This window comes from Eptesicus fuscus, chromosome 10 (genome assembly GCF_027574615.1).
Source record: "Eptesicus fuscus isolate TK198812 chromosome 10, DD_ASM_mEF_20220401, whole genome shotgun sequence".
NCBI classification, from domain to species: Eukaryota; Metazoa; Chordata; class Mammalia; order Chiroptera; family Vespertilionidae; genus Eptesicus; species Eptesicus fuscus.
In genome coordinates this window covers 60678176-60703101 of record NC_072482.1, presented here as the reverse complement: position 1 = coordinate 60703101, position 24926 = coordinate 60678176, and the positions used below count along the sequence as shown (strand labels likewise).

The window sequence follows — 24926 nt, the reverse complement described above, 5'->3', positions numbered from 1 at the left end:
GAATAGGCAAAGCTATAAAGTCACAAAGCAGATTCCAGGTTGCTAGGGGCTGAGGGGAGAGGGGAATGGGAGTGACTGCTAATTGGTAAAGAATTTCTTTTGAGAGTGATGAAAACTTTCTGGAATTAAATTGTGGTGATGGTTGCATGATCTTGTGAATTATACATGGTAAAGAAATAAATTTAATGTAATGTAAATTATCTCTATATATAAAAGGGTAAGTGACCTACTGTCCATCCATCCAACCTACTGGCCGGTACATAGGATGTGCACTGGCAATTTAAAAATAAACGTTGAATTGCACATGCATAATACATATAAAGCTCTTGCTGGCACCAATCATATGCATGTGTTTCGATCTGTCATTGTCGATTGTGAATTTAATTGAAACTTCTATTATAAAGGGCGAATAGTGATATTAAAATATTTCTTCTAATTAATTTCCTTTCAATGTGCACGAGTCTGTGCACCAGGCCACTAGTATCTCAATAACAACCAAAAAATCCAGAAAAAGAAAGAGTATATATTGGGTGTTGACTTTTGTGGAAAACAGAGGCATAAATTTGTTAGGTTTAATCAAATAATTGACTAGCTACCCCTCCACAGGAACTGCCCTTTAGGCCACTTTACAATGGACATTCCCTTTCGCTTAGATCACATTCCACTTGCTAAGACTACATTCCACTTACTAAGACCATTATCTCTCCCCTCTGGACCGCCCCAGGCTCTGGACCTGCACAGAGAATTCTCCGCCCAGAAAAAGCCCACCTAAAGTCCTCTAAAACCTCTGATTCCCTGTCTTTGGGTGCTGGCACCATTTTGGGGCTCAGCCCATCTAGTATCCAGATGACCTAATAAATTTATAATCCCTTACTACTTTGGCCTTGTGTGTTCCTCATTTGACTACCCTAAAAAAATTTTACTTTTGCAAAAAGAAATACAGGAAGGATAAAACATAAAACAATGGAATCTTTTATCTACAAAGGGCAAAGGTGGATGAAAAGGTTATTTTTTTCAAGCTAGTCAATATTATAGAGTTACATATAAAGAAAAATTATTAGCAATAAAAGGCAAAAGACCAAGTAAAGATTTGGTCATGTGTTGAGTCACTTTAGAAAAGAAGAAATAAAAGGAAGGCAGGAAGAAAAGCAGATAAAAATACAGGAAAGAAGGGAAAATGGGAGAAAGGGAAGAGAAAGGGGGAGAAGGGAAAGAAGGGAGGAAGGAGAGGTAGAAGTAGAGGTAAGGAGGGAAGTATGCAAGGAAGAGACAGCCTGATGTTAGGTGAGTCATGGTAGCATGCCTCAGGCTCCCCTATCTTACAGGCTGACCTTGACATCAGCAGGACAGCCCCCTCGGGGAGTGTGATAGTAGAATGCATGCTGGACAGCCACCATCAAAGCATTTTTCTGAGCAGCTTGACATGCAAGAGTCACTTGCATGTTTTCAACTCCCGAATGTAACAAGAGCTACAAAAAGAAAATATAGAAGGTATTAGGAATTTCTCTCATAAAGAAAAAGGTAAATAAGCCAGTCAGAGAAAGACAAGTATCACATGGTCTCACTCATACGTGGAATCTAATGAACAAAATAAACTGATGAACAAAATAGATCCAGAGACATAGAAGCATGGAACAGACTGCGGAATCTCAGAGGGAAGGTGGGGGTGGGAAGGGGTGTGGAGAGATTAACCAAAGAATTTATATGCATATATGCATAACCCATAAAATATAGATAATAATGTGTTGAGGGTCCGAGGGGGGGGGTATTAGGTGGAGGAGGGTCAATGGGAAAAAAGGGGACATATGTAATATTTTCAACAACAAAAATAAATTCTTTAAAAAAAGGAAAAGGTAAAGTTGAGGGTTGAGATCACCACTTATTCAACATCCTATATAATAAAAGGCTAATATACAAATTGACTGAATGGCGGGACAACTGATTGCTATGATGTGCACTGACCACCAGGGGGCAGACGTTCAATGCAAGAGCTGCCCCCTGGTGGTCAGTGTGCTCCCACAGGGGGAGCGCCGTGCAGCCAGAAGAGAAGCTGGGCTCATGACTGGCGAGCACAGCAGTGGTAGCGGGAGCCGCTCCCGCCTCTGTGGCAGAGCTAAGGATGTCCAACTATCACCTTAAGCTGTCAGTTGGACATCCCCCAAGGGCTCCTGGACTGCAAGAGGGTACAGGCCAGACTGAGGGACACACCCCCCCCAAGTGCACGAATTTTGTGCACTGGGCCTCTAGTGTATATATAAAAGTCAAACTGCAAGATGAGCTGAGATCCTTGTTCCTCAGTCACAAGACTGAATCTTTGTCTCCTTAAGCAGCATTTCATCCAGGAAGGCAGCCCCAACGCTCGATTTGCTCTGTAGCTGGACACCATCAGGTTTCCCCAAATGTCAGAAAAAGGATGAGCAGGCTCTAATGAGTGAGCAAACATGCGCAGGGGAAGGCTCTTGTAAAACTGCCAAGATTAGATTTATGTTTAAAAAATACACACACGAATTGAAGCCTGCACATACATACATAGAAGCAAAGAAAGCTATCCGAGTGACAGGGGAAAAACAGCACCAGGTTTAAAAAGGTCAGATAAAAGCTCCGATCACAAGTGTATATTTTCAAAAGCTTGATACAAAGGCGGCTCACTACAAGTGCTTCTTTTTAATATCTAATAGAAGTTATTGCAAAGGGTGTTGCAGTCTATAGTTCAAACCAGGCCAATGTGCACATCAAATGGGGCAAGGCCTTCACCATTGCTTATGAAGTTGGAAGCTTTTCTTATATAAGAGACCCAACTTTATATGGATTAAATGTTATGATTTTTAAAGAAATACAGGAGAAAAATGCTTTATTTTCCTTTAGTTTCCTTTTTAAAAAAAAATAATTAAAATAATTTACCTTAAGGATGGCTTCCTTCGTATAAAAACTAAATTTGCCAACTTGGTTATCATCCACCTCAGAGATGGCCAGGACAAGAGTAGTAGGAGAATATCTGCAAGAATAAACATGTCACTGTTTCAGTCATTGTGCCGTGCCATTAGTCAAGAGATGCCCATTCTGATGGGACAGAATGGCCTGTCATCAGCTCTGGGACATCAGTAGGAACAGCAAGTGCAGATGTTATGCAAGACTTGATATTTCCACTCAAAGAATGAAGGGCTAGGGTCTTTTCAGTCCTTATTGGACTTGATCTCCCAGTAGTTTCGTTGTGGTGACCATCTACCCTGGAATATTTGAAATTATTTTCTCTTGATCATCATACCACTGTTTTTCCTCCTGTTTTTTCCTCTTGCCTTCTTGACCTCCCCACTTTGGCATGTGGATTGTTTTAAGCCAAAGGCAATCGAAACCCTGCTGGCTCCCAGAAACTTTTACCTCTCCCTTAAAGAATTTAAATTAAAGGCCTTGTCCATAATAGGAGTTATCACCAGAGATAACTTTTTATGACTTATATCTAGGCCAGGGCAAACGTCTAATTACTGAACATCTGAGCATCTGATCTTATTGTCCTGCGAATGACCTTCCTCCCCTCTGAAGCCCCAAGCTGCCTTGCCTCATTCCTTAGCTCAGAAGGTTATTGCCTCATTTTTCCTTCCCCCCCTCTGAACCTCTCATGTATATGGGGTTCCCATATGAACATATATAATTAAGTTGGATCATTTTCTCTTGTTAATCTGTCTCATGTTGATTCGACTACTAGACCAGCAGAAAGAACCTAAGAGAGTAGATGGAGGGAAGTGTCTTCCTCCCCACAGTCTCATCTACTCAGGCCCCTCATGGATTTAGACCCCCTTGTCCACTCCCTAAAAGTTGTCCAGTTCTAACTCTCTCCCATTGCCCTAACCGTCATCTAATATTCTTTGTAACCACATTTCTGCCTTGGGATATGATCCTTTGTCCATAACTAAAAGACTCTATTATGTAATTTAATATCTATGACTTTTGGTTTCCTTATCTATGACTGTATGTAAATGGGATATCACTTATCTCACATATGGCTATGATAAATATTAAGTGGAATAATATGCATGAATGTACTTTTTAAAATGTAAGTCACTATGCTTATGTTTGATATATGTTGTTGTCACAGCAGAACTCCAAAGTGGCAACTTTAAGAAATGAACATGTATAAAACAAATGCAAACTCCAGACACAAATTCCTTGGATGTGTAAACCAAACCATTCTCTAGGAATTCAGAAGGCTCCCCAGATCTTGCAGAATCTCTGGGTCATCACTGGGAGGACCAATCACTGCTTGGCCAGGACACAGAGCACTTGGGCAACCTGTGCTATTTGGTTGATTCTGACTGAACAAAATAGGCCCTATTTCACGGCAGTGTGAAAGATCAGCTCCAGCAGGAGGCCCTCGAAGAGACAGAGAATAGCTTAGCTCTAGGTTGGAGACTAAGCTTTGCCTGAGGCCCAATTACACCTCCCGCCTTCAGCTTCTATGAGATCTCTCTGTATCCTAACAACAAATTCTCTTTCTGGTTTAGCTAGTGTGACAGAATAGAGCTGGGGACATTTTCCCTTCAGGGGACATTTGGCAATATCTGGAGACATTTTTGATGGTCACAAATGGGAAGGAGAGGTATTACTAGCATCTGGTAGGTAGTGGTCAGGGGTGCTGCTAAACAACCTCTGATACACAGCCCCCTACAAGAAACAGTCACCCTGCCCCAAATTTCAACAGTGCCAAGATTGAGAAACTCCGAGACACTGTATTCTATCATCCTAACCCCTCCATTCTACCCATGCTCTCTCTGAGGGAGATGAGTCCCTTAACTTATTAATATACTAACATATCCAAGTTATATTTTGAGCAGGGATCCACATCAGCAAAACCAAGGTGACTTTCCCTCCTTGGAGTCATCCTTGCCTTCCTTGGGGTGGATGGGCCCAGGACCAGAAATCTCCAAGGATAGAACGAGGGCCCTCAGGGGGAGGGCAGACTAGCGAGGGAGAAAAAAAGACAAAAATTTCTTCTCAGCATACATCAAAGGTGGACTCTCTGACGGGGGGAAAAGATTCCTTTCTCTAACTGGATGGATTCATGATCTGTTAGTGGTAGGAGTGTTTTCTTTCTGCCAATAGGCATGGAATAGAGGTTCCACTGGTTTCAGTCAGCTTCTTTTATTGACCAACAGAACCTAAGATATTGCCATACATGTTAGATTTGTACATTGTGTTAGCATTTTGAGGAAACAAGTGCTCAAAAACACTTGACTGACTTCTTCCTGGTCCCAGGGTAAGTGAGAGAAGGGACCTGGACTTCTGATTCATGGTTCTTGCCCCATGAGACCAACCCTCACACCCCTTTCTACCCAGAAGCAACATAGTCAACCCGGGTAGCTGCCTGAGCCTGTGATTCCATCTCATTTGAACTCTCTGATCTGATTCTTCCATTTCTAAGTTACTTGATTTTTTTAAATCAAATTATTCCCCTTGATTGAGACCTTATTTTCCCCTCTTATTAAGAAAAGGGGAGAAAGAAAATAAATGGCATTATGGCAGACAGAATATAATAAATACAATTAGAATACAAATGTGTTTGTCCAGTGGTGGTAGAAATTATTTTTCACTAGTCATTCATTCTACCATTACATTATTTTTACTTTGACCCTCTTAAGGCTCACCTGTCTACTCGATCACTGTTCTCCAGCAGAGAGGTGATAAAGACAGGAGGTGGATGATCCACCTTGTCCTTGTGTGTTGCAAATTCAAAGTGAACAGGCCTCAGATGCAAATGGAACTCTTCAAAGCCCATCTCCCACGCCATTTTCTTATAGAGACTAAAAGGGGGGGAAAAGAGCCAACAACATTTACTATTTATTTTCTCTTAAAGGGAAACTAAGTGGTAAGAAAACCAAAACATCAGAATAAGCACAAAAGCAAAAGGCAAAATAAAAGTAACAGAAGTAGGGCAGGAAGTGAATGAGTCACACAGGTCTTATGTCTGCCCTTTGCTATGACAGTTGAAAATAGAAGTCAAGTAGGAGGAGATGTGCTTGGTACTTTCTTAACTCTCATTTCCTGCAAGCTAGTTTCTGTCCTCAGAGTCCCCACCAGGTCACCTATGTTGCCTTCAATACAAGGTTCATTGTCTTCCCTTGGAACTCTTCACGGCTGGCCTCTGTCCCCTTCTTCAGGAACACTGCTCTCCTGGATCCAGGATGTCCATGCTCCTACCTTGTGACCACTCTCTCTGTCTTCACTGGCTTCTTCATCTCTTCGTTTTCAAATCCTGGTGTTTCCTGAGGTTCCAAACCCAGTCTTCTTCTCATCTTCTCCATACTCTCCTTGGGGTGTCTGCCTTCCAGCCCCACACCCTAAAGCCCCCTCTAGTGACCCCATCTCCATCTTGCCTCAACTCTGAGCTCTACTCCCATGTTTCCACAGCTTGCAGCAAGGCTCCATGTGGGGTTCCCCCTGGCATTTCAGCTTTCTGTGTCTAGAATGCCTTCTCCGCTTCTCTCACCCCCATTCTAACACATTTCTCCATCTTGAGAAATTGGCACGTTAAGGCTGAGTTCAAATGGCACCCATATTAGTTTTCTAGGCTGCTGTAACAAAGCACCATAACCTGGGTGGCTTACACAACAGCAATTTGTCTCACGGCTCTGGAGGATGGAAACTTGAGGTCAAGGTGTCAACGGGGTTGGTTCCTTCTGAGGGCTGTGAAGGAAGGCTCCGTTCCAGGCCTCTCTCCTTGGCTTATAGTTAGCCATCTTCTCCTGGTATTTTCACATTGTCTTCCCTCTGTGTGTGCCTTTGACCAAATTTCCTCTTCTTATAAGGACACCAGTCATATGGGATTAGGGCCCAGCTCCATAACTTCATTTTAACTTGATTTCTTCTGTAAAGACTCTATCTCCAAATAAAGTCACACACTGAGGTACTAGGGTTAGGACTTGAACATATGAATTTGGGGGGTAGGGGGACACAGTTCATCCCATAACAGTCCCTTTTCTATGAAGCTTTCCCTGATCCACTTAAATAGAATGAAATACTCCATTTTCTGTGCTCCCATAATATTTTGTTCACATGACTAAAGTATCTTATCAAACTGTATCAGGGATGACTTTTATATTGTGAGCTCTAACATTTATGATCAGAAATTATGGGGAAATAATATCATAGAGATTAATAAATATCTTGACTTGTGGTTTAAATTTGTATATTCTTCTATTATACTTTCTAGTTATTAGGCAAATTACTTAACTTTTCTGAGCCTCTACTTCCTCACTGGCAAAATGTTTGCAAGCTACCTCAGAAGGATATTTTGAGAATTAAATGAACGAACACACATGAAGTTCCCAGTACAGACCCAGGCCACAATAGACCCTCACAAATGGTTGGTGGTAGATGACTGGACCCTCTGTGTGTACAGGGCCTCTCATGAGGATCAGAACACAATCGAACTCACACATCTAGTTCCATATTCTTCCTGCTCATGAGACATGTCCACTTGGATGTCTTACTATCACCTCACACTCATACCTAACACCAAACTCGTTCATCTTTCCTGCCCCTTACCTGCTGAACCTTCCACATCGTTCAAGGCCGGGATGGCGTCACTGCCTCTCTTTTGTCTAGCCCTCTACTGTTTCTGCTCTGCTATTCAACTTCATTACACTCAAGAGAAAAACCCAGTCAATATTTAGAGTGCCGGTGTAGGGCAGGCCTGACCCCAGGTGATGAGGTACCATGGAAAACCATATGCACAGGGTTTTTTGTATTCAGGGAACTTCCACTAGCAGGAAAACCAATAAACCAATACGAAGCATCTTATTACAAGGCAATGTGCTGAATGGAGAGGAAGGCCAGGTGCTGGGAGCTAGCTTAGCTAAGTGGTCAGGGCGGCACGTAGGAAGGCCTGGGTGAGAGAAGGAGCAAGCTAGGTGATCATTTCAGCCATTTAGAAAGTTTCCACACGCTGTTCTGGGGGGCACAGAGGGGGCAAGGCTTGTAGGCAGGAAGCCCACCTGTCCGTCATCCCCCACCTAGACCCTCAGTCCCCCTACTGACCGAGCTAAGTGTGCGCTCTCCAGGCTCATTTCTATCAGCCGGTGGCGGAGGGTCACAAGTTCCAGAAGTTTGGAAAACGTCTCCAGGAGCAGCGCACGCGCATCTCGGCCTTGGTTCTGTCCTTCGGCTGCCGCAGACTTAAGTGCGAGCAGGCCTATCTCCTCCACAAGAAAGGGATCGCCCATCACCTTCGCTGAAAGCAGCTGAGAGAAAACAAAGTATTTTTAAAATGTATTTAAAAAAAAAAAAGAAATATCACATATTAAGAAAAATGCTATTAGTAGCACAGATTCTGGATCCAGATTCTCTGGGCTCAAATCCTGGCTCTGCCACTTAAGATCTGTGAGATTTGGGGGAATTTACTCTATCGTGCAGTCTCTTAGTTTCCTCATCTGTAAAGTGGGGATAATAACAGTACAAAATAGGCACTAATAGATACTAAGAAGTTACCTAGAAGGGTTGTTAAGAGGGTTAAGTGAGTAAGTAGCTGTAAAAATGCCTGGAACATCGTATTTGTTATTATCATTATTATAAATGTTTTAAGCCAAAATAAAGAATAGAAATGACAAAGATGATCTGGATAGAAATAGAAGTCCTGATATCTGTGAAGTATTTTATGGCCAATAATAATAATAATTTCTTATAAGCCCCTCTGATTGCCTTTCAAAAATTCGAAGTATTTTAACCAACAGTAACTCATTTATTTTCACAAGACTCCCCTAAAGTGGGCATCACAGATGCCATGATTTCCATTTGATCTGTGAGGGATCTGAAGCAACACTGAAACTTTCTAAGTGTCACACAGCAACACCAAGAGTAAATTCAGGCTTCCTAATCCCAAGTTCAGCCTTTTTACAGGACACTAAACTGCCGTTATATTTTTTTATATACTTTTAAAAATATATATATTTTTTATTGATTTCAGAGAGGAAGGGAGAGGGAGAGAGAGATAGAAACATCAATGATGAGAGAGGATCATTGATTGCCTGCCCTCTGCATGCCCCCCCACTGGTGATCAAGCTCTCACCCAGGGCATGTGCTCTGACTGGGAATAGAACCATGACCTCCTGCTTCATAGGTTGAAGCTCAACCACTGAGCCACATCCACCTGCTAACCTGCCTTTACAGTGCTCCTCCACTCAGAGCCAACCATGGGCAACTTGTGAAACAATCCCTTTGTTTTTAATGTCCTCCTGTCGTGGTCAGTTCATCTACTCTGATACCTTTGCTACTCGCTAATATGCCACTCACACAAGGACCCAGTTTTGGGACCCTGTCCTGCCTTTCCAAGTTTGGCTCCCTGAGTGTGTACAAACTCCCTTATCCATCCATTTACCTACCAAAAGCCTTGTCTACTCAAGGACGCAATTTCTAGACTCTGGAAGTCTTCCAAAAGTGATAAAGAACATTATTAAACTAATTCCTACATGTCCTCTGAGGATAATATGTGCCTCCTTTTCTGGCCTAATACAAAAGTTTAATTTGAATATTTATCATTTCTAGATCCAAATTTGAACACATTTCAAAAGTAATAATTATTAAAATTTGGAGCCTAGATAAGTATCTCAGATATTTACTATGATATATAAGAGAATTTAAAATATATTTTAAAAATCTGGTACCATGCCCTGGCAGGTGAGGGCCAGTGGTTAGAGTGTCAGCCTGTGAACCAAAGGGTCATCAGTTCAATTCCCAGTCAAGGGTCCATGCCTGGGTTGCAGGTCAATCCTCAGCCCCAGTTTGAGGGTTGGGGGATTACGGGATATGTCTCTCTCATATCAATGTTTCTCTCCCTCTACCTCCCTCCTTCTCTTCTACTCTCTATAAAAACAAAGCAAAACAATGGAAAAAAATATCCTTGGGTGAGGATTAACAACAACAACAACAAAAAACTCTGGTACCATAATACAAAATGAAAAGAATCCTCAATAAATTATACAAGGATACATGACTGGTAATTTGAGGGGAAATTTAATTTTGAGCCATACCTCACACCACACACACACCAGGTAGAATACTAAATGGGTTAAATATTTTTTAAATAAAATGAAAATCTTAAGAAATTAGAATAAAATAAGAAATATGAAATATCTAGGGGAAGATTTGCTTTCTGGATTTAGGAAAATAGAAGATATCACAAAGGAAAAGATCAACTATATGAAAATAAGTTTCTGTTAAAAATAAAAAGACAAATTGGGGGAAATATTTGCAGAAAACATGATGGATGAAAGGTTTAAAGTTTTTACTTAAGAAGAGCTCATGTGAGTGGATAGGAGTAACATTAGAATTCAAAGAGATAAATAAACAAAGGGAAAGAACAAAAAATTCACACACAAAAAAATACAGTTTATAACCAGACATTTAGAAGAATATTTAATCTCAATAAATAGCAAAAAAATTAAAAATTAAAAAGTCCACCTTTCCCATCCTATATAATAAAGAGGTAATATACAAATTGACCATCACTCCAACACACAAGATGGCCGCCCCCATGTGGTCAAAGATGGCCACCCCCATGTGGACACAATATGGCTGCCACAAGATGGCCGGCAGGGGAGGACAGTTGGGAGGGACCAGGCCTGCAAGGGAGGGCAGTTAGGGGTGACTGGGCTGGCAGAGGAGGAAAGTTGGGGGTGACTAGGCCTGCAGCGGAGGACAGTTGGGGGGGACCCAGGCCTGTAGGAGAGGGCAGTTAGGGACAATCAGGCCAGCAGGGGAGGGCAGTTAGGGGTGACCAGGCTGGCAAGGGAGGGAAGTTAGGGGTAACTGGGCCAGGAGGGGAGGGCAGTTGGAGGCAACCAGGCCTGCAGGGGAGGGCAGTTGGGGGTGACCAGGCCACCAGGGGAGGGCAGTTAGGGACAATCGGGCCAGCAGGGGAGCAGTTAGGCGTCGATCAGGCTGGCAGGGGAGTGGTTAGGAGGTGATCAGGCTGGCAGGCAGAAGCAGGTTAGGGGCAATCAGGCAGGCAGGCAGGTGAGCGGTTGGGAGCCAGCAGTGCTGGATTGTGAAAGGGATGTCTGACTGCCCGTTTAGGCCCGATTCCAGGATCCGGCCTAAACGGGCAGTTGGACATCCCTCAAGGGGTCCCAGATTGGAGAGGGTGCAGGCTTGGCTGAGGGACACATACCCCCAGCATGAATTTCATGCACCAGGCCTCTAGTATATGTATATATTGGAACAGACATTCTATGCTTACACCTAATATTATACAATGTAGCAGAACTGGTGCTCTTAAACATTATTGATGGTATTGTAACTTGGCACAACTCTTTTTTGTCAACTTTTATTGAATTTATTGGGGTGACATTGCTTAATAAAATTATACAGGTTTCAGGAGTACAATTCTATAATACATCATCTGTATATTGTATTTTGTGTTCACCACCGCTATTGGCACAGCTCTTGACAAGCAAACTGCTAAGATGTTAGCTAAAGACTTAAATTTTGTTTCAGCAATTTCATTTCCAAGAATTTATCAAAGAGAATTAGTTCAAAATATGGAAAAATCTATAAGCACAGAGATATATGTACCTTATAGCATTTTTAATAATATTGAAAAGTTAGACACTTATTTGAATGCCCATCAATTGGCAAATTGTTAGGTGAATTATTATTCATCACTTAGAGAATTATACAGTTATAAAAATGAGTATAAAGACTGGTTAGTAATATAGAAAGATACATAATATGTTAACTGCGAAAAATAGGAAATAGCATTGTATGAAGTGTATGATTATAACTTAACATGCACATGAGAAATAATTTATTTTTATCAACTTAATATTAATTTAAAATAAAATAAAATTTTAGTTTGGGTAGGAGGGAATAGAAGGCTGAGCCAGACACGTGAAACAGATATTTTTTGCATCTGGGGCCCTTGAAAATTATTTCATACACAGCAAGTGCCCACATAAAGTAAGGTCAAGCTGAAAATCCAGGCTCAACTGTGATAGCCTTAACCAAAAATAAAAGAATTAAAATCCAACTGCAAACACCAAGTAAATCATCGGTCCACAGCTTGAACCATAGGTCATTAGAGATGGAAGGACCTTTAGAGATCATCAAGCTCACCTACCACCAATCCCCTTCAAATACAGAAACATAATGTTCCAAAATAGGAAAGTGAGGCTCAGAGAGGCTAAGACACCTAGTCAAAGTCACACAGCACCTTAATGGCAAGGCTAAACTTGAGTCCAGGTCCCTGACTCCACATTCGGTCCTCTCTCTCCTCTACCAGGCCTCAGCTCAGGACAAAAGGAGTGAATTTTAGAAAGAGTCTTAGTGGAAAGAAAACATAATTTTTAATTAAAAATGTATAGTGTTAAAATATAAATAATAAATCAGAAAACACTTCCCACATACCTATGTACATCTCCCTTTTAATTTCATTGTAGCAGCATCCTGATAAACTAGAAACTTTGACCCCCCCACCTCCCGCAAAATCACATAAAAATGTTGGCAAGGCCTAGGATTATGATCTGTCACTGGCCAAATAGGAGAGGAATAGAGCCAAACAGAAAAACAAAGCTAAGTAGTAACATCTGGGAGGAAACATTCTCTTCGCCAAGGACCCACCTTCCCCCCTTCAGAGAACCTACGTCTTTCTGGAGCTGTGCGCTGTACCAGGACTCGGGCGTGGCCGGGGTGAGCCACACATCCAGGGCCAGCTGTAGCAGCCGCCTCTCCAGCAGGGCAAGGCCGCTGGATGACGCAGGCCTGCAGATGTGGCGGGCCTCCTGGAAGAGATGCTCGAGGGCTCTGGGGATGAGCGATGCCAGGCCCAGGGAAGGGTGGAACTCCAGCAGATAAATGTTTTTCAATGCGGGGCTTTAAAAGAGGAGCAACGAATGACAATTTTACATAATGAAGAACTTAATCTGTTTCCCCAAACGTTTGAATTTTATAATTTTAAAGACCAGCAAAATAGCTCCTTTAAGCCAGGACATTTAAAAAAAAAAAAATACAGGAACTTGAAGGGGCCTCATAGGCCATCCAGCGAACGCTTTAGATTATACAACATGTTCTTTACTTTTATATGAACCCTTTTAAACTCAGAAGATATGAGTTTATTCTAAAAGTGAAATAAGAGTAAGATTCTTAAAATATATACAGCAAACCTGTCAACATTTCAGTAATCAATATTTAGTCAAATATTTGAAAGCAGTCCAGCCAGCCCGGCTGGCATGGCCCAGTGGTTGAGCGTCAACCTATAAACCAGGAGATCACGGTTCAATTCCCAGTCTGGGCACTTGCCCAGGTTGCAGGCTCTATCCCCAGTAGGGGCTGTGCAGAAGTCATCAATGTTTCTTTCTCATCGATTTTTCTATTTCTCTCTCCCTCACCCATCCTCTCTCTGAAATCAATAAAAACACTTAAAAAATATATTTGAAAACACAGTAACTTAAAAGTGACTAAATATTAAACAAATAATTTCCATGGTTAGTTTCTATTTTTTCTTGAGTCTTTACCTCCTTTCCCCCCAAAACGTTAATAGACAGAAACAATTTTTAAATTCTGTGTACTACTGGAATCATTCATGTCTGCATGAGGATGCTATGTTTTATAAATGAGTGAGGCTGGAAATGATAAAAAGGCTTGTCTGTGGGTATTTCTTTTGAATGGAGGATGTAACACAAGTCAAGGGCCTTTGTATTTGTACATGGAACTAAAGAATATAAATACTTTTTAAATCTATGCAAATGGATTCCTCTTAGTCCTAGATCTTAAAAAAATACAACCTTCAGGATGAAAAGGAATCTTAACAAGCAAATAACACTGATTTTTGAGACTCTTCTGACAAGACTTAGTATCCATATAGGCCTAGCATGTTCTGCCAAAAACCATCTTCTAAACAGTAGAGTCTTGCCACGGAAAGTTTCACATACACAGCTGGTGTCTGAAGCTTATTACGGTGAAGAAATCAGTCCTGAGAAATGTCTGTGGAGGAAATGTAGTCTTGTGCCTGGGACCCCAAGGACTCTTTCTCAAGAGACAAGGTTGAATCTCAGCTATGAAATCTCCTGGCACCCTACCGGTCCCCCAGATGATCCCATAGCCATGTGGCAATTTCCCCCCGAGAGTCTGCCTATACTGCCACACTGTCCACTTCACAGGGGCACCGGGCCATGCCTCCGCTGCTCACATCAGTGAGCACACTAGTGCACTCCCAGCGCACTGCCTACTGTGTGTAAGTGCTCAACAAAGACTTGTGGGATGTTGAGAGGAGCTGGACAATATTTCCACCCATTTGAAGGCAATAGAGAAATTGTGATCTCAAGTTACATAGACCAAATTGGGGCTTGTCAACCACTTCCCAGTTCCTTCTCTACCCTCCAAGGCTGGAAGGGAAGGGCGAGGGGTGGGGGGAGAGGTCATACTACATATCAAGGGGGTTTTAAAGTATGTACCCTCTCTGAGTGGTCTCAGGAGATTTAACTTGCTCCTTCAAGGGGTGGGGGACCACAAGGTGAGTCTATAGAAACCTTTTTGGTGATACCTGCTAGAAAAAAAGAAATTCCTTTTTGAGAAACTTTTAAGGACATCAAGGTTCATGTATGTCAGCTATGTGCAACCTCTGATTATACCTTTCGATGGCATTTCAAGAGCAACTGCTTTTTTTTTTTTTTTTAAGGTCTTCTCAAGGAAGTGAAGATTTTGCACCCCGTGGCGTAAGTTTAAATTTGTGCCTCCTATTCTTTATTACTTAAAGCAAGTGATACTGAGGGTGCGAGGGAGTTCCCCTTCTGTGGCTTTTACAGATACTTCTCTCATCTCCCCAAATACACTGAGAGGTGCTTTGTGCAATTGTGTTCAGACTTAACATCATCCCCTTAACGTATCTAGGGGATTAAAAGTCAAATGTCTAAAGACAACACCAGCTTACCAGCTATTGTTGATGGAAATGCGTTGTTTGCAGATTATGTTAAGGGGAAGTCCAAAGTTATTGCTGTCATCTGGACGGCCTTCTTGCCAAAGCCTCTGGACATACTCCCGCTGCTGCTCGATCTAGAAATGTAGCATAGACGTTAAAATTAGAAAAGTTAAACTTTCCCATGGACGTGAGTTCTGAGCCTTGGCCTGAGAAAAACATCAGCCCTTTGCATCTCTTCATTATTTGACCAGTTTTCACTCAGACAGGATTTGGAGGATCCACTCATATAGGAACATGCTGGTCTCTCAGTCCCAGCCCAGGGTCAGCCAGGAGAAGCAAGGCAACCAACTCCCGACAATCTTAAGAAGCCACGAGAACTTCTTTTTGTCAGATAATTGAGTACAAGGAAATCATGCTAATTAGGCCTAAGGGAAATGGACTGGAACAATCCCTACCTCCCCTTTACTTCCTGCCACAGCGTCCCCCAGAGGCCATACACTGTGATTGTTCCCTTTAGTCCTAAAAATAGTCACAACATTAAAAATAATAAACATGGTTGTATACTCAATGCCTTGTACAGGGGTAGGCTTAGTCCTTCTTTCATTACCAATAAACTCTATCATCTAATGAAAACAGGTTTTCCATTCCTTGTGGACTAGTAAATGTAATTAGGGTTGGGAACCTCCCTTTAAGACTGTAGCTATGCCCTAGCCGGTTTGGCTCAGTGGATAGCGTGTCGGCCTGCGGACTGAAGGGTCGGAGGTTTGATTCCAGTCAAGGGCACTTGCCTGGGTTACAGGCTCAATCCCCAGTAAGGGGCCTCCAGGAGGCAGCCGATCAATGATTCTCTCTCATTGTTGATGTTTCTGTCTTTCTCGCCCTCTCCCTTCCTCTCTCTGGAGTCAATAAAAATATGTTAAAAAAAATAAAAAAAGACTATAGCTATGCTTGGAATTCAACAATGCAAATAAGCTTACAAATAAACACACTGCACATGCTGCCCTAGAAAACCCAGACTCTGGGCCCACAGTGAAAGGAAAGCACTATCTTCAGTTCGGGCCATGTTTTCCATCCCCTTCTCACATGTAATATTTTACTTTTAAATTGATTTGAGAGAGAGAGGAAGGGATAGGGAGAGAGAAACATCAATTGGTTGCCTCCTTATATGTACCCCGACCAGGGATGGACCTGGCAACCTGGGTATATGTCCTGACTAGGAATCGAATCCGTGGCCCTTCGGTGCATTGGCCGTGCTCCAACCAACAGAGCCACCTCGGCCAGGGCACACGTGTAACATTTTCCAGGACGCTGTACTCACGTGCTGGTTGAGGATGCCCCTCAGCAGCTGCAGGTGAAGCCTCAGGCAGGTGCATTCGTCTCGGTAGGCCTTAATGAAGTAAGGGTGGCTGAGATCAAACCTGGGGCCCCTGTACATGATGTCAGTGATCACTTGTGCGAGGGCGAACCTCTCCTCGGGGTCCAGCGTGTGCTGATAGGCTTCAAAGTAACAGTCAAGAAGCTGCGAATGAGGCTGAGAGTCAGGAAACAGCAGGCAGTCCTGGGGCCCAGCAAAGAGAGGTGAGGCACCAGCACTCCATGCGTTGGGAAGACCCTGGGCACCCGCAGGAGAGACAGTGCTGAACCTCTGGGTACAGGGCTGGTGCAGGCAGCTGCAGCACCCATGCCACTCAGGGCAGTGCGTACACCCACAGGGAGGTCAGGGAGGGCAAGGGAAAGAATACTCGCTGAGCCTCTGTCCCCGTTTCCCTGCTCTCCCCAGATAAAATGGGGCCGGGGGTGGGGATTCTATAATGAAGAATATCACCTCTAATACTTATAAGCTCCGATCACAGTGCATTCAGGGTCACTTCATCAAATATATTTATCTTCCACACCTTTCTTCACAGACCCATTCCTCACCCCCTTTCACTCCATCACCAAATGTACTAGTATGTAGGCAGGCGGCCTCCTCCCCAGTTCTACAGCCTCAGCCCCATTTCTGACCCTTCTCTTTAACAGTCTTCCCAAAGTTCACCTATGTAGGAATGATGGGGGTGTGGTGGAATGGAAGGCTAAGGGTGAAAGTCCCCCCAAATGCAAAGGCATTTCTCCCAGACCGGCTCCACCAGGAGGGGCCCGGGTACAGAACTCCCAAAGGCATCTGGGGGAACTCCATTCCTGGTGGAGTTCACAGCCTTTTCTAGAAACCAGAGAGCTTCCACACACGAACGGTTGAAGAGGAATCTTCCTGTGGGAATTCAGATGCTCTTTTTTTTTTTTTTTTTTAATAGATTTTTATTGATTTCAGAAAGGAGGGGAGAGAGAGAGAGAGAGAGAGAGAGAGAGAGAGAGAGAGAAACATGAATGAAGAGAATCATTGATTGGCTGCCTCCTGCACCCCCACACTGGGGATGGAGCCCGAAACCTGGGCATGTGCCCTAACCAGGAATCGAACGGTGACCTCCTGGTTCATAGGTCAATGCTCAACCACTGAGCCATGCCAGCCAGGCCAGATACTCTTGATTTTGCTTTTACATTTGTTTGTGAGCTTAAGGAATTTCTGTTCTCTGTATAAATTCTATTTGTGTCTAATTAGTCATGGTGTTAATCAGTAAAAGCTCTTCAGAGTTCACTGGGCTGGAATTCCAAACAGGAACCTAAGGGCAAGGTAAGGAAGTAGTTCTGAACAATGTACTTATTATTTTAAAGTTGTTTTAAAACCTTTGTTGGCCTTAGACGCTCTCACTTTTGGAGACCTTGTCCCACATTATAACAAATATATTCAAATGTCCTCACATCCCAATAAAATCTTTTTTTCTGTAAAAATGTTAAGTGGCATGTATTATTTTGCTCTTCAAAATATTTGGCTATGAGCAACACATTTAATTAATGACTGGCTATGATTTCCGGATAGTATGTACCTGGGGAATTCTTATGAAGTGAGAAAGGCTGATCCATCAAGTGCTTTCAGATGTAATGAGAAGTTCATAAGTGCTCAGTTGACCAAGTTTTCACATTTTACAGACATGTAACGAAGCATTTATTGACGTCTATTTTCTTTTCTTACTTTGGAGTAATGCGTGTGTTATTGTGTGTTTTTTTCTCAGATCTCAAACATTTTCAATGTTCCCTGAAAAGCAATTAGGTCCTAAACACCCAGCTGATGGGTAAATCGGCTCGGACTGGAAGCTTCTGAACTGTTATCCCCACTGGTCTTACAATGGAACGCATGCCTTTCCTCGGCCAAATGAATCCAACGTATCCTCCCCCAGAGTCTCCGCTCAAGCTGTCCCTCCGGAAAGTCTTCTGTGACGAGCTCCCCTCAGGGAGGTTCCCTCTCCTGAGAGGCCTCGGCTCCTGTGGCAGCTCTATCCCCAAAGACACAGGCTTGCCCAGGGGGGCACTGAATGGACAGCAAGGAGTGAATTGCCGAGGCTGCAGTTTCTACCAGCCCGACAGCCTGCCCCCTGGGAGGTGCGTTGGAGAAAGAGTAGGCAGGCTTTGTTTCCCCGGGTGCTGGTTTTCCTGGTGGTTTCGGGCCTGAAGTCAGCCCTCTTCTTAAAACACGAAGGAATTTCCTAAAAGGAGATAAAGAGCCCCTCTCGTTGTGTGGCATCCGTGGCTAAGAATGCAAAACCAGAAAGAAGAGAGAAGGTGTTGGCACTACTTGAATACAGGAGGCAACAGCACAGAAGGCAAATGGGGGATAACGGAACCACGGTGCAGGAATAGCCAGGAATGTCTCCATTTTGCCAATCCTGGCTTCCGAGGCTCCCAAGGGAGGTGAACATTTGAAGATTAATAGGAGAGTAGGAATCAATGCCTTTTTAATAGACGTTCAGTACTTGAGGGTCTCAATGCTAAGGCTCGAGGAGGGAGAGCCCGGGGCACTTTATGTAGCATACGGGTTTGCAGGAACGCCCAAGGGACTCTGGGTCAACCACAGGAGGCTAAACGCTCCGGACAGAATGCTCCATAGACACTCCAAGATCTCGGAGTTGAAACGAAGGAAGGTGGAGATGCCCTGGCCCTGCAGGGAGATCTAAATGATCTCATTTTGTCCCCAGAGTTCTACTCTGGAGTAACTTTCAGTTATGAAGTAGCAGAAGACAAAGCAGAAGGAGTGACTAGTGGGTGTAAGAAGGGTACCACTTGCTATAGTTTAGGGGGAGATTAGGAATGAAACAATTACTTCTCCAAATCATTCTGGACTAACCTGGACCATTTTGCTGGGTCCGGGCAACCCCAGGAGCTAGTTGGCTGCGTTTGTATTGCCCTGACCTGTTTTTGTACAAAGAGCCCGATTGTTTGGTAATTTGGCAGGAGAAGTTTAAGGGGAGGTTCTTTCATATTTATTTATTTTTTTATTGTTGACTCTATTACAGATGTTCCCTATTTCTCCCTTCCCCGTTGCCTCCCGCCTTCTTGCCGGTGGTTCCAAATCTGGTGACCCCAGGTTGCAGAGCCGGAGCTAAATTGCCACACTTACTTTTGTTATTCATAGGATTGACAGATTTAGCAAATAAGGATGCAGGCTATCTAGTTACATTTTAATTTCTGATAAACCATGAATATTTTCCCAGTTAAATATGTCCCAAATAGCGTCATATTTTACCTGCAACCCTAATTGTTGAGAAGGAGCACATGGCTCTCTTTTTAAACTGGTAAGGCCTGCTCAAGCTTTGGCTTCAATCTGGAGACGTTCTCGGATGGAGGCTCGCATCCTTTTATCATGAATGTTTTCCCCACAGGGGTAGGACCGCGATCGTTCCACCTCACAGGTTCTCTTTGTTATCTGTTTGCTAACTGGCCCATTTCCATTTAAACTCTGGGCTGGTATTTGTCTAAGAAGTCTTCCTAGCCTGTCAAATGTCACCTGTGTGTGTCAAGGGCCCACTCTCAGGTACATACTGATGGTAGGCACAGAATATTGGAGAAAATAGAAAAGTAGCCAAAATGAACAATCTCAAAACTTACTTTGTTTATATCATTATTATTTGTTATTATTTATTATTATTTGTTAATCCTCACCTGAGGGATATGTTTCCATTGATTTTTTTAGAGAGAGGGGAGGAGAGGGGGAGAGACAGAGAGAGTGAGAAACACTGATGTGAGAGAGACACATTGATTGGTTGCCTCCCTCATGCACCCCGGCTGGGGCTGTGGATTGAGCCTGCACCTCAGGTATGTGCCCTTGCTGGGAATTGAACCCAAGACCCTTCAGTGTGTGCTCTACCCACTGAGTCAAACTGGCCAGGGCTATATTTTTTTTAACTCAAATTTCTTTCTATTTCTGGAATTAAAAAAAAAAAAAAGAAATATAGTATTTCAGGTCAAATGAAAGTGCAAAACAGAAAACCAATGCTAGATGCAGCCTGTCAACAGATTTTTTTTTTTTTTAAGTGCTCCAAACACAAATTCAACTGAAAATGTGTCCTCTGGTGGCTGTGGAAAGAATTAGCAGTTGGTACAAGTGTCACTCAGGAGCTGGCACCACGGATATCTGGCTCCTTTGAGTCCCTTAATCAACCTAAATTCACACCAGCTCTAATTTTATGAGCATTTATACATAATATGGTCACTTTAAGGATTTAAGACAACACAATGTGTTCGAGCAATTCTTAACATTCTAGTGATTCCAGTAATTTAACAATCAAAACCAGCTGAGGAAACTTGGCCGCAGAACCAATGCTGGGGGAAACCAGCCGCACTCCCGATAAAAGTCTGGTTTATCCGCTCACAATAGGCTCTTTCGACAGACTTTCTGACTGAGAAGGCCCCGGGTTACAGTTTTGGCACAGACAGCTCAGTTTCTACGGGGAACTTATTCTCAGGGTAGGAAGGAATTAGCAGTGATTATTTTAAGTTAAAATGATTTCTTTAAAACTCCTGTCTGGACGAATACACTTGTCGAGTTTGAGGAGTCTGTCTTATTTACAATTAATGTAGCCTTTCCGGTTACTACACTTCGAGTCTAAATCCCTCATTTACTCAGTTGATCTGACAGGTTCTAACTGGTTGATCAAGGTTGTAGATGCAGACTCTGTAAAGGCCAGTTATCTTCAAAAAGAGGAACTTCTCTCAAAGCCCAGGGTTTGCGCCCTTTAAGCTCAGCTAGTTTTTTTTTGTTGTTTTTTTTTAAATTGGTGACCTACATCTCCATGAGTAACACACCAGAGAGTAGATGAAATGGTAAACCAGAGAGTAGATGAAATGGTAAACTAGAGAAACAATTCAAAGAAAACATTTCCACTTCCCCACGTCTGACCACATCATACTGTATCCTGGCTCCCACCCCGTAACTCTTCGGAGAGCCTGCAAAGCTGGCCGTGACCTCCTGTGGCTGGCCCGCCGCCCGGCTTTTAGGAGCCCTCTTTCTGGATGTCTCACTGCACTCCACACTAGTAGCTATCTTCTCCTAATGAAGACACATTTTTTTTTTTTCCGTTGACTTTCATAACACTATTCCTTCCTTTTCTCTCCGTCTCTTTGGCTACTCTTGGTTCCTCTCAGGGGTTCTTATGCCATGACCTTACCCTTGAAGGTGTTACCCAGGGGCCCATTTCAGACATCTCTGGCTGCTTCTAGTCATTTCGACTCATTACTGTGGTCCAACGTCCACATTCCTACCTCAGCTCAGACCTGCTCCTGAGTTTCAAACATCCACACCCGGCTCCAGAACACTCTCTCCCAGGCCTTGCACCCTAGACTCAGTGTTATTCCCCCCCACGTGCCCCTGCCTCGGCTTTCTGCGCCAGTGGATAGGCGCCTCCCCGACCCCGAGGAAGTCATTTCAGTGCCATCCTTCCTCTCTCACTGCAGCATCCAGCCTTCAAATCCTGCCCTCTCCACTTCCCCAAAGAGCTCTCACGCCTGCTCCTCCTTCCTATTCCCACGGTGGCCCTCGGCGTGGGTCCCCTCCTGACGCTCAGGCACCTGTTGCAATAGCTGCACTTCTTTCCCCAGGAGCTTTCTATTCCGGCCCATCCTCCGCACTGACACCACACACACAGCTACGACAGAAAACAGAGCTGTGACCGTATTTCTCCCCTGCTGAAACTCACCAACGGCTTTCTTTGCTTATAAGACAAAGTCTAAATGAAGCATGGACTAGCAGGCCCTTCCCAGGCTGCACCCAAAACACAGGTTCACCCTGTTTCCCAGCAGCCTTTGCCTCCAAGCCTTAGCAGTCTTCTTGCCCCTCTCCAGACTCACCCCTCCCCCATTTGATACCAACCCCAACATTGCGAATGCTGCTCCTTCTGCTTAAGGATCTTCCCTTCTCTGACAGACAATATCTTACACACCTGTTAGTAACCAGATCAAATACCTATTTCTCCGGGAAGACGTGGGAACATTTCCTTTACTCTGGCAGCCCCCCACAGGGCAGATCCCCCCCCCTCCACTGGGGTCCCCAAGGCTCTTGCATGTGCCACTGGGTTATAATTTTGCTTAGAGATCAGGTCAATGTTTACAGGCTACAAATTCCTTAAAAATATTCTCTTGTATCTATATGTTCCCAGTGCCTGGAACAGTACCTGGTACAGAGTAAATACTCAATGTTTGATGAATAAACTCCCAACAGTTAGAGATGATCAAAAGGGCAATAATAAGTGCTAAGGAGCAGTTTTTAATTTATTACTGGAATGTGAACCATTAACAACAGGATGATGACTTAGTAACTCACTGTCTTATTGCTTTAGATTTACCCTGTAACTTGTTGCACTCAGCACGCCTTCCCCACCTGCTCTCCTGTACCCACCTGGGGCATACACTGCTGAAGGCCACAAAAGGTCGTCAGTGTGTCTGTATTTGGTAGACTGAGGGCTGTCCGTAAAGGACAAGGAATACGAATGGAGTCGTCTTTCATTCTCACTTAAAAGGGAGCCAGAAAAGGCCCACTGAGTTTTTTAAAAATATTGAGTTTTTATAAGAATTTTTATTTGCCTTAACCGGTTTGGCTCAGTGGATAGAGCATCGGCCTACAGACTCAAGGGTCCCAGGTTTGATTCCAGTCAAGGGCATGTACTTTGGTTGAGGGCACATCCCCATTAGGGGGTGTGCAGGAGGCAGCTGATCGATGTTTCTCTCTCATCGATGTTTCTAATTCTCTATCCATCTCCCTTCCTCTCTGTAAAAAAATCAATGAAAATATATATATTTTTAGAAGAATTTTTATTTAACCAAAGTTTGTCTTCTAGGGAAGAATACCTGGCGCTTGTTTTCTAGAAGGGCTGCCTGCCAAGTCCACAGGTCACACAGCACAGCAAATCTGTCCACTCCGGCATGGGCCCATCCCCAGACCTGGCCAGTATTTGACTTGCTGTCCTCTTTGTGACCTGGAAGAGAAGTGATGACAATGACCAGAGCCAGACCTCTCTCCATGAAGCTGTTCCTGTTAGAAATGTGCCCTCAGATTACCAGCTCCATTTTAGGAAAGAAAACTGAATGGCAACTGGTTTCTAAATCATTAAAGAGCCATCAGCAAAGACAAAGCCCAAAGTTCATACTTGTTAACTTAGTCAACAGGGATTCTTGTTTCTACTTTACAATTTCAGTTTTAGAGACTAATTTTGGAAATATAACCAAATTCAATTAACATAAAATCTTTACTAAAATATTCTCAAACCTGTAATTTAAAGGCAAAACATAATTTTTTTTCTTTTCTAAAACCAGGTTCCTGGTGGTTTAAAAACAAACCCAGTTCCACCTACTATTTCAGTTGATGTTAGCCAAGTCAAAATTTTCAGAGAGGTTTCTAAGATATTCTTTAATTACGTTAATCACTAACATACATAAATAAATGTAATCATTGTCATTATTCAGCGGAAATATTTGTCCAATATATTAATGTTAGTTTTCATTATCAGCATTATTATTGCTTTAAATTTTTAAGTGATCGATTTCAGAATGAAATATTTAAAAGTAAGAGCTTTTCAGGGGCTAAAGTTTGAATTCAATAATTATCAAGTATATGATGGCTACTGAACACAAGAGAAAGACTTTCCTAGCAGCAGTTGGAAAATCATGGAAATCATCACCATGAATGACTGTATACCAGCTAAAAGATTCTCATGGGGCTAAATGACTACTACGTGTTCCAATCCAATTAAATTCTTAGCAGCTGGAAATAGTTGCATAGTGTTATAAACTATTATCGACAAAAATGATGCATTCAAATGTAGGATAACCAGTCAAGATAAAGGCTAAGAGCTGAAATCGAATGCCCTGGAATGTTGGATGTCATTGCTGCTTCCCGAGTCAGATCCCGGATGATCTGTGGCAAAGATAGGACAGAGAGTTCAAGCCAATAGTGAATTAATTCTGCCTAGGATCTGAAAGGTTAATTGTCAAACAGTCCTCAAGCAGGATTTTATAACAATGTGAATATGAATGGTCTTTAATATTACAAAATAGCATAAACCCTTGCTATCTTTCCTTTAGGTATTGCAATACATCTAGAAACTCCTAAGTTCTTTTCAAATGTAATGCTAATGCTGTCATATTATTTTAAAAGAAATATTCTTACTGTGCCTATTCTAAAATTGGATACATTTGAGTAGTGCCAGAAGGAAGAGCGAATACAGACTAAGGGTTATTTGATTACCCGAGTAATGGTTTCTCCCTCTGGGGCTGGTCTGGCATTTTCTGAGCCAGAGCTTCTCGCATCTAGTGGTTTTCTGTTATGAACCCGGGGATGTCCCTGCTTCTAACTGCAGTTTCCCAAGGTCAAACACATTTTTGTTGTTGTTGTTATTGAGAAAAAAAAATTGATTTCATGGCTTCCTTTGCTTCCCTCAGGGCCCTGCATGACATTTTCTGCACCTGTTGGGTGATGCAGAAATGTCACAGGGCAACGAGTCTAAACAACATTAAGAATTATAACCAAGCCCCGAGAGAGTAGTCAGTCTCCAACAAAAGGGGCACTTAGGCTGACACAGAGCCCTACCTTTTCTAATGCGGGTGTGTGTTGGGAAGGTGTATGTGCTTATTGAATTATTGCATTTATATTTTGAGATGGGGT

At 43.0% G+C, this 24926-nt stretch overlaps 1 protein-coding gene across 1 annotated transcript in view; it reads right to left on the bottom strand.

The window, feature by feature from the left end:
- The window catches only part of CCDC162P (coiled-coil domain containing 162), a 75012-nt gene that overhangs the window by 8187 nt on the left and 41899 nt on the right, over positions 1 to 24926 (bottom strand). Inside the window, exons 14-21 of the mRNA XM_054722669.1 lie at positions 23114 to 23241; positions 16221 to 16421; positions 14915 to 15036; positions 12630 to 12858; positions 8032 to 8234; positions 5640 to 5795; positions 2902 to 2995; positions 1332 to 1469 (exon numbers count right to left, since the gene is read on the bottom strand). Of these exons, the coding sequence (XP_054578644.1) occupies positions 1332 to 1469; positions 2902 to 2995; positions 5640 to 5795; positions 8032 to 8234; positions 12630 to 12858; positions 14915 to 15036; positions 16221 to 16421; positions 23114 to 23241 (1271 nt within the window). The remainder of the gene's footprint in view (positions 1 to 1331; positions 1470 to 2901; positions 2996 to 5639; positions 5796 to 8031; positions 8235 to 12629; positions 12859 to 14914; positions 15037 to 16220; positions 16422 to 23113; positions 23242 to 24926) is intronic.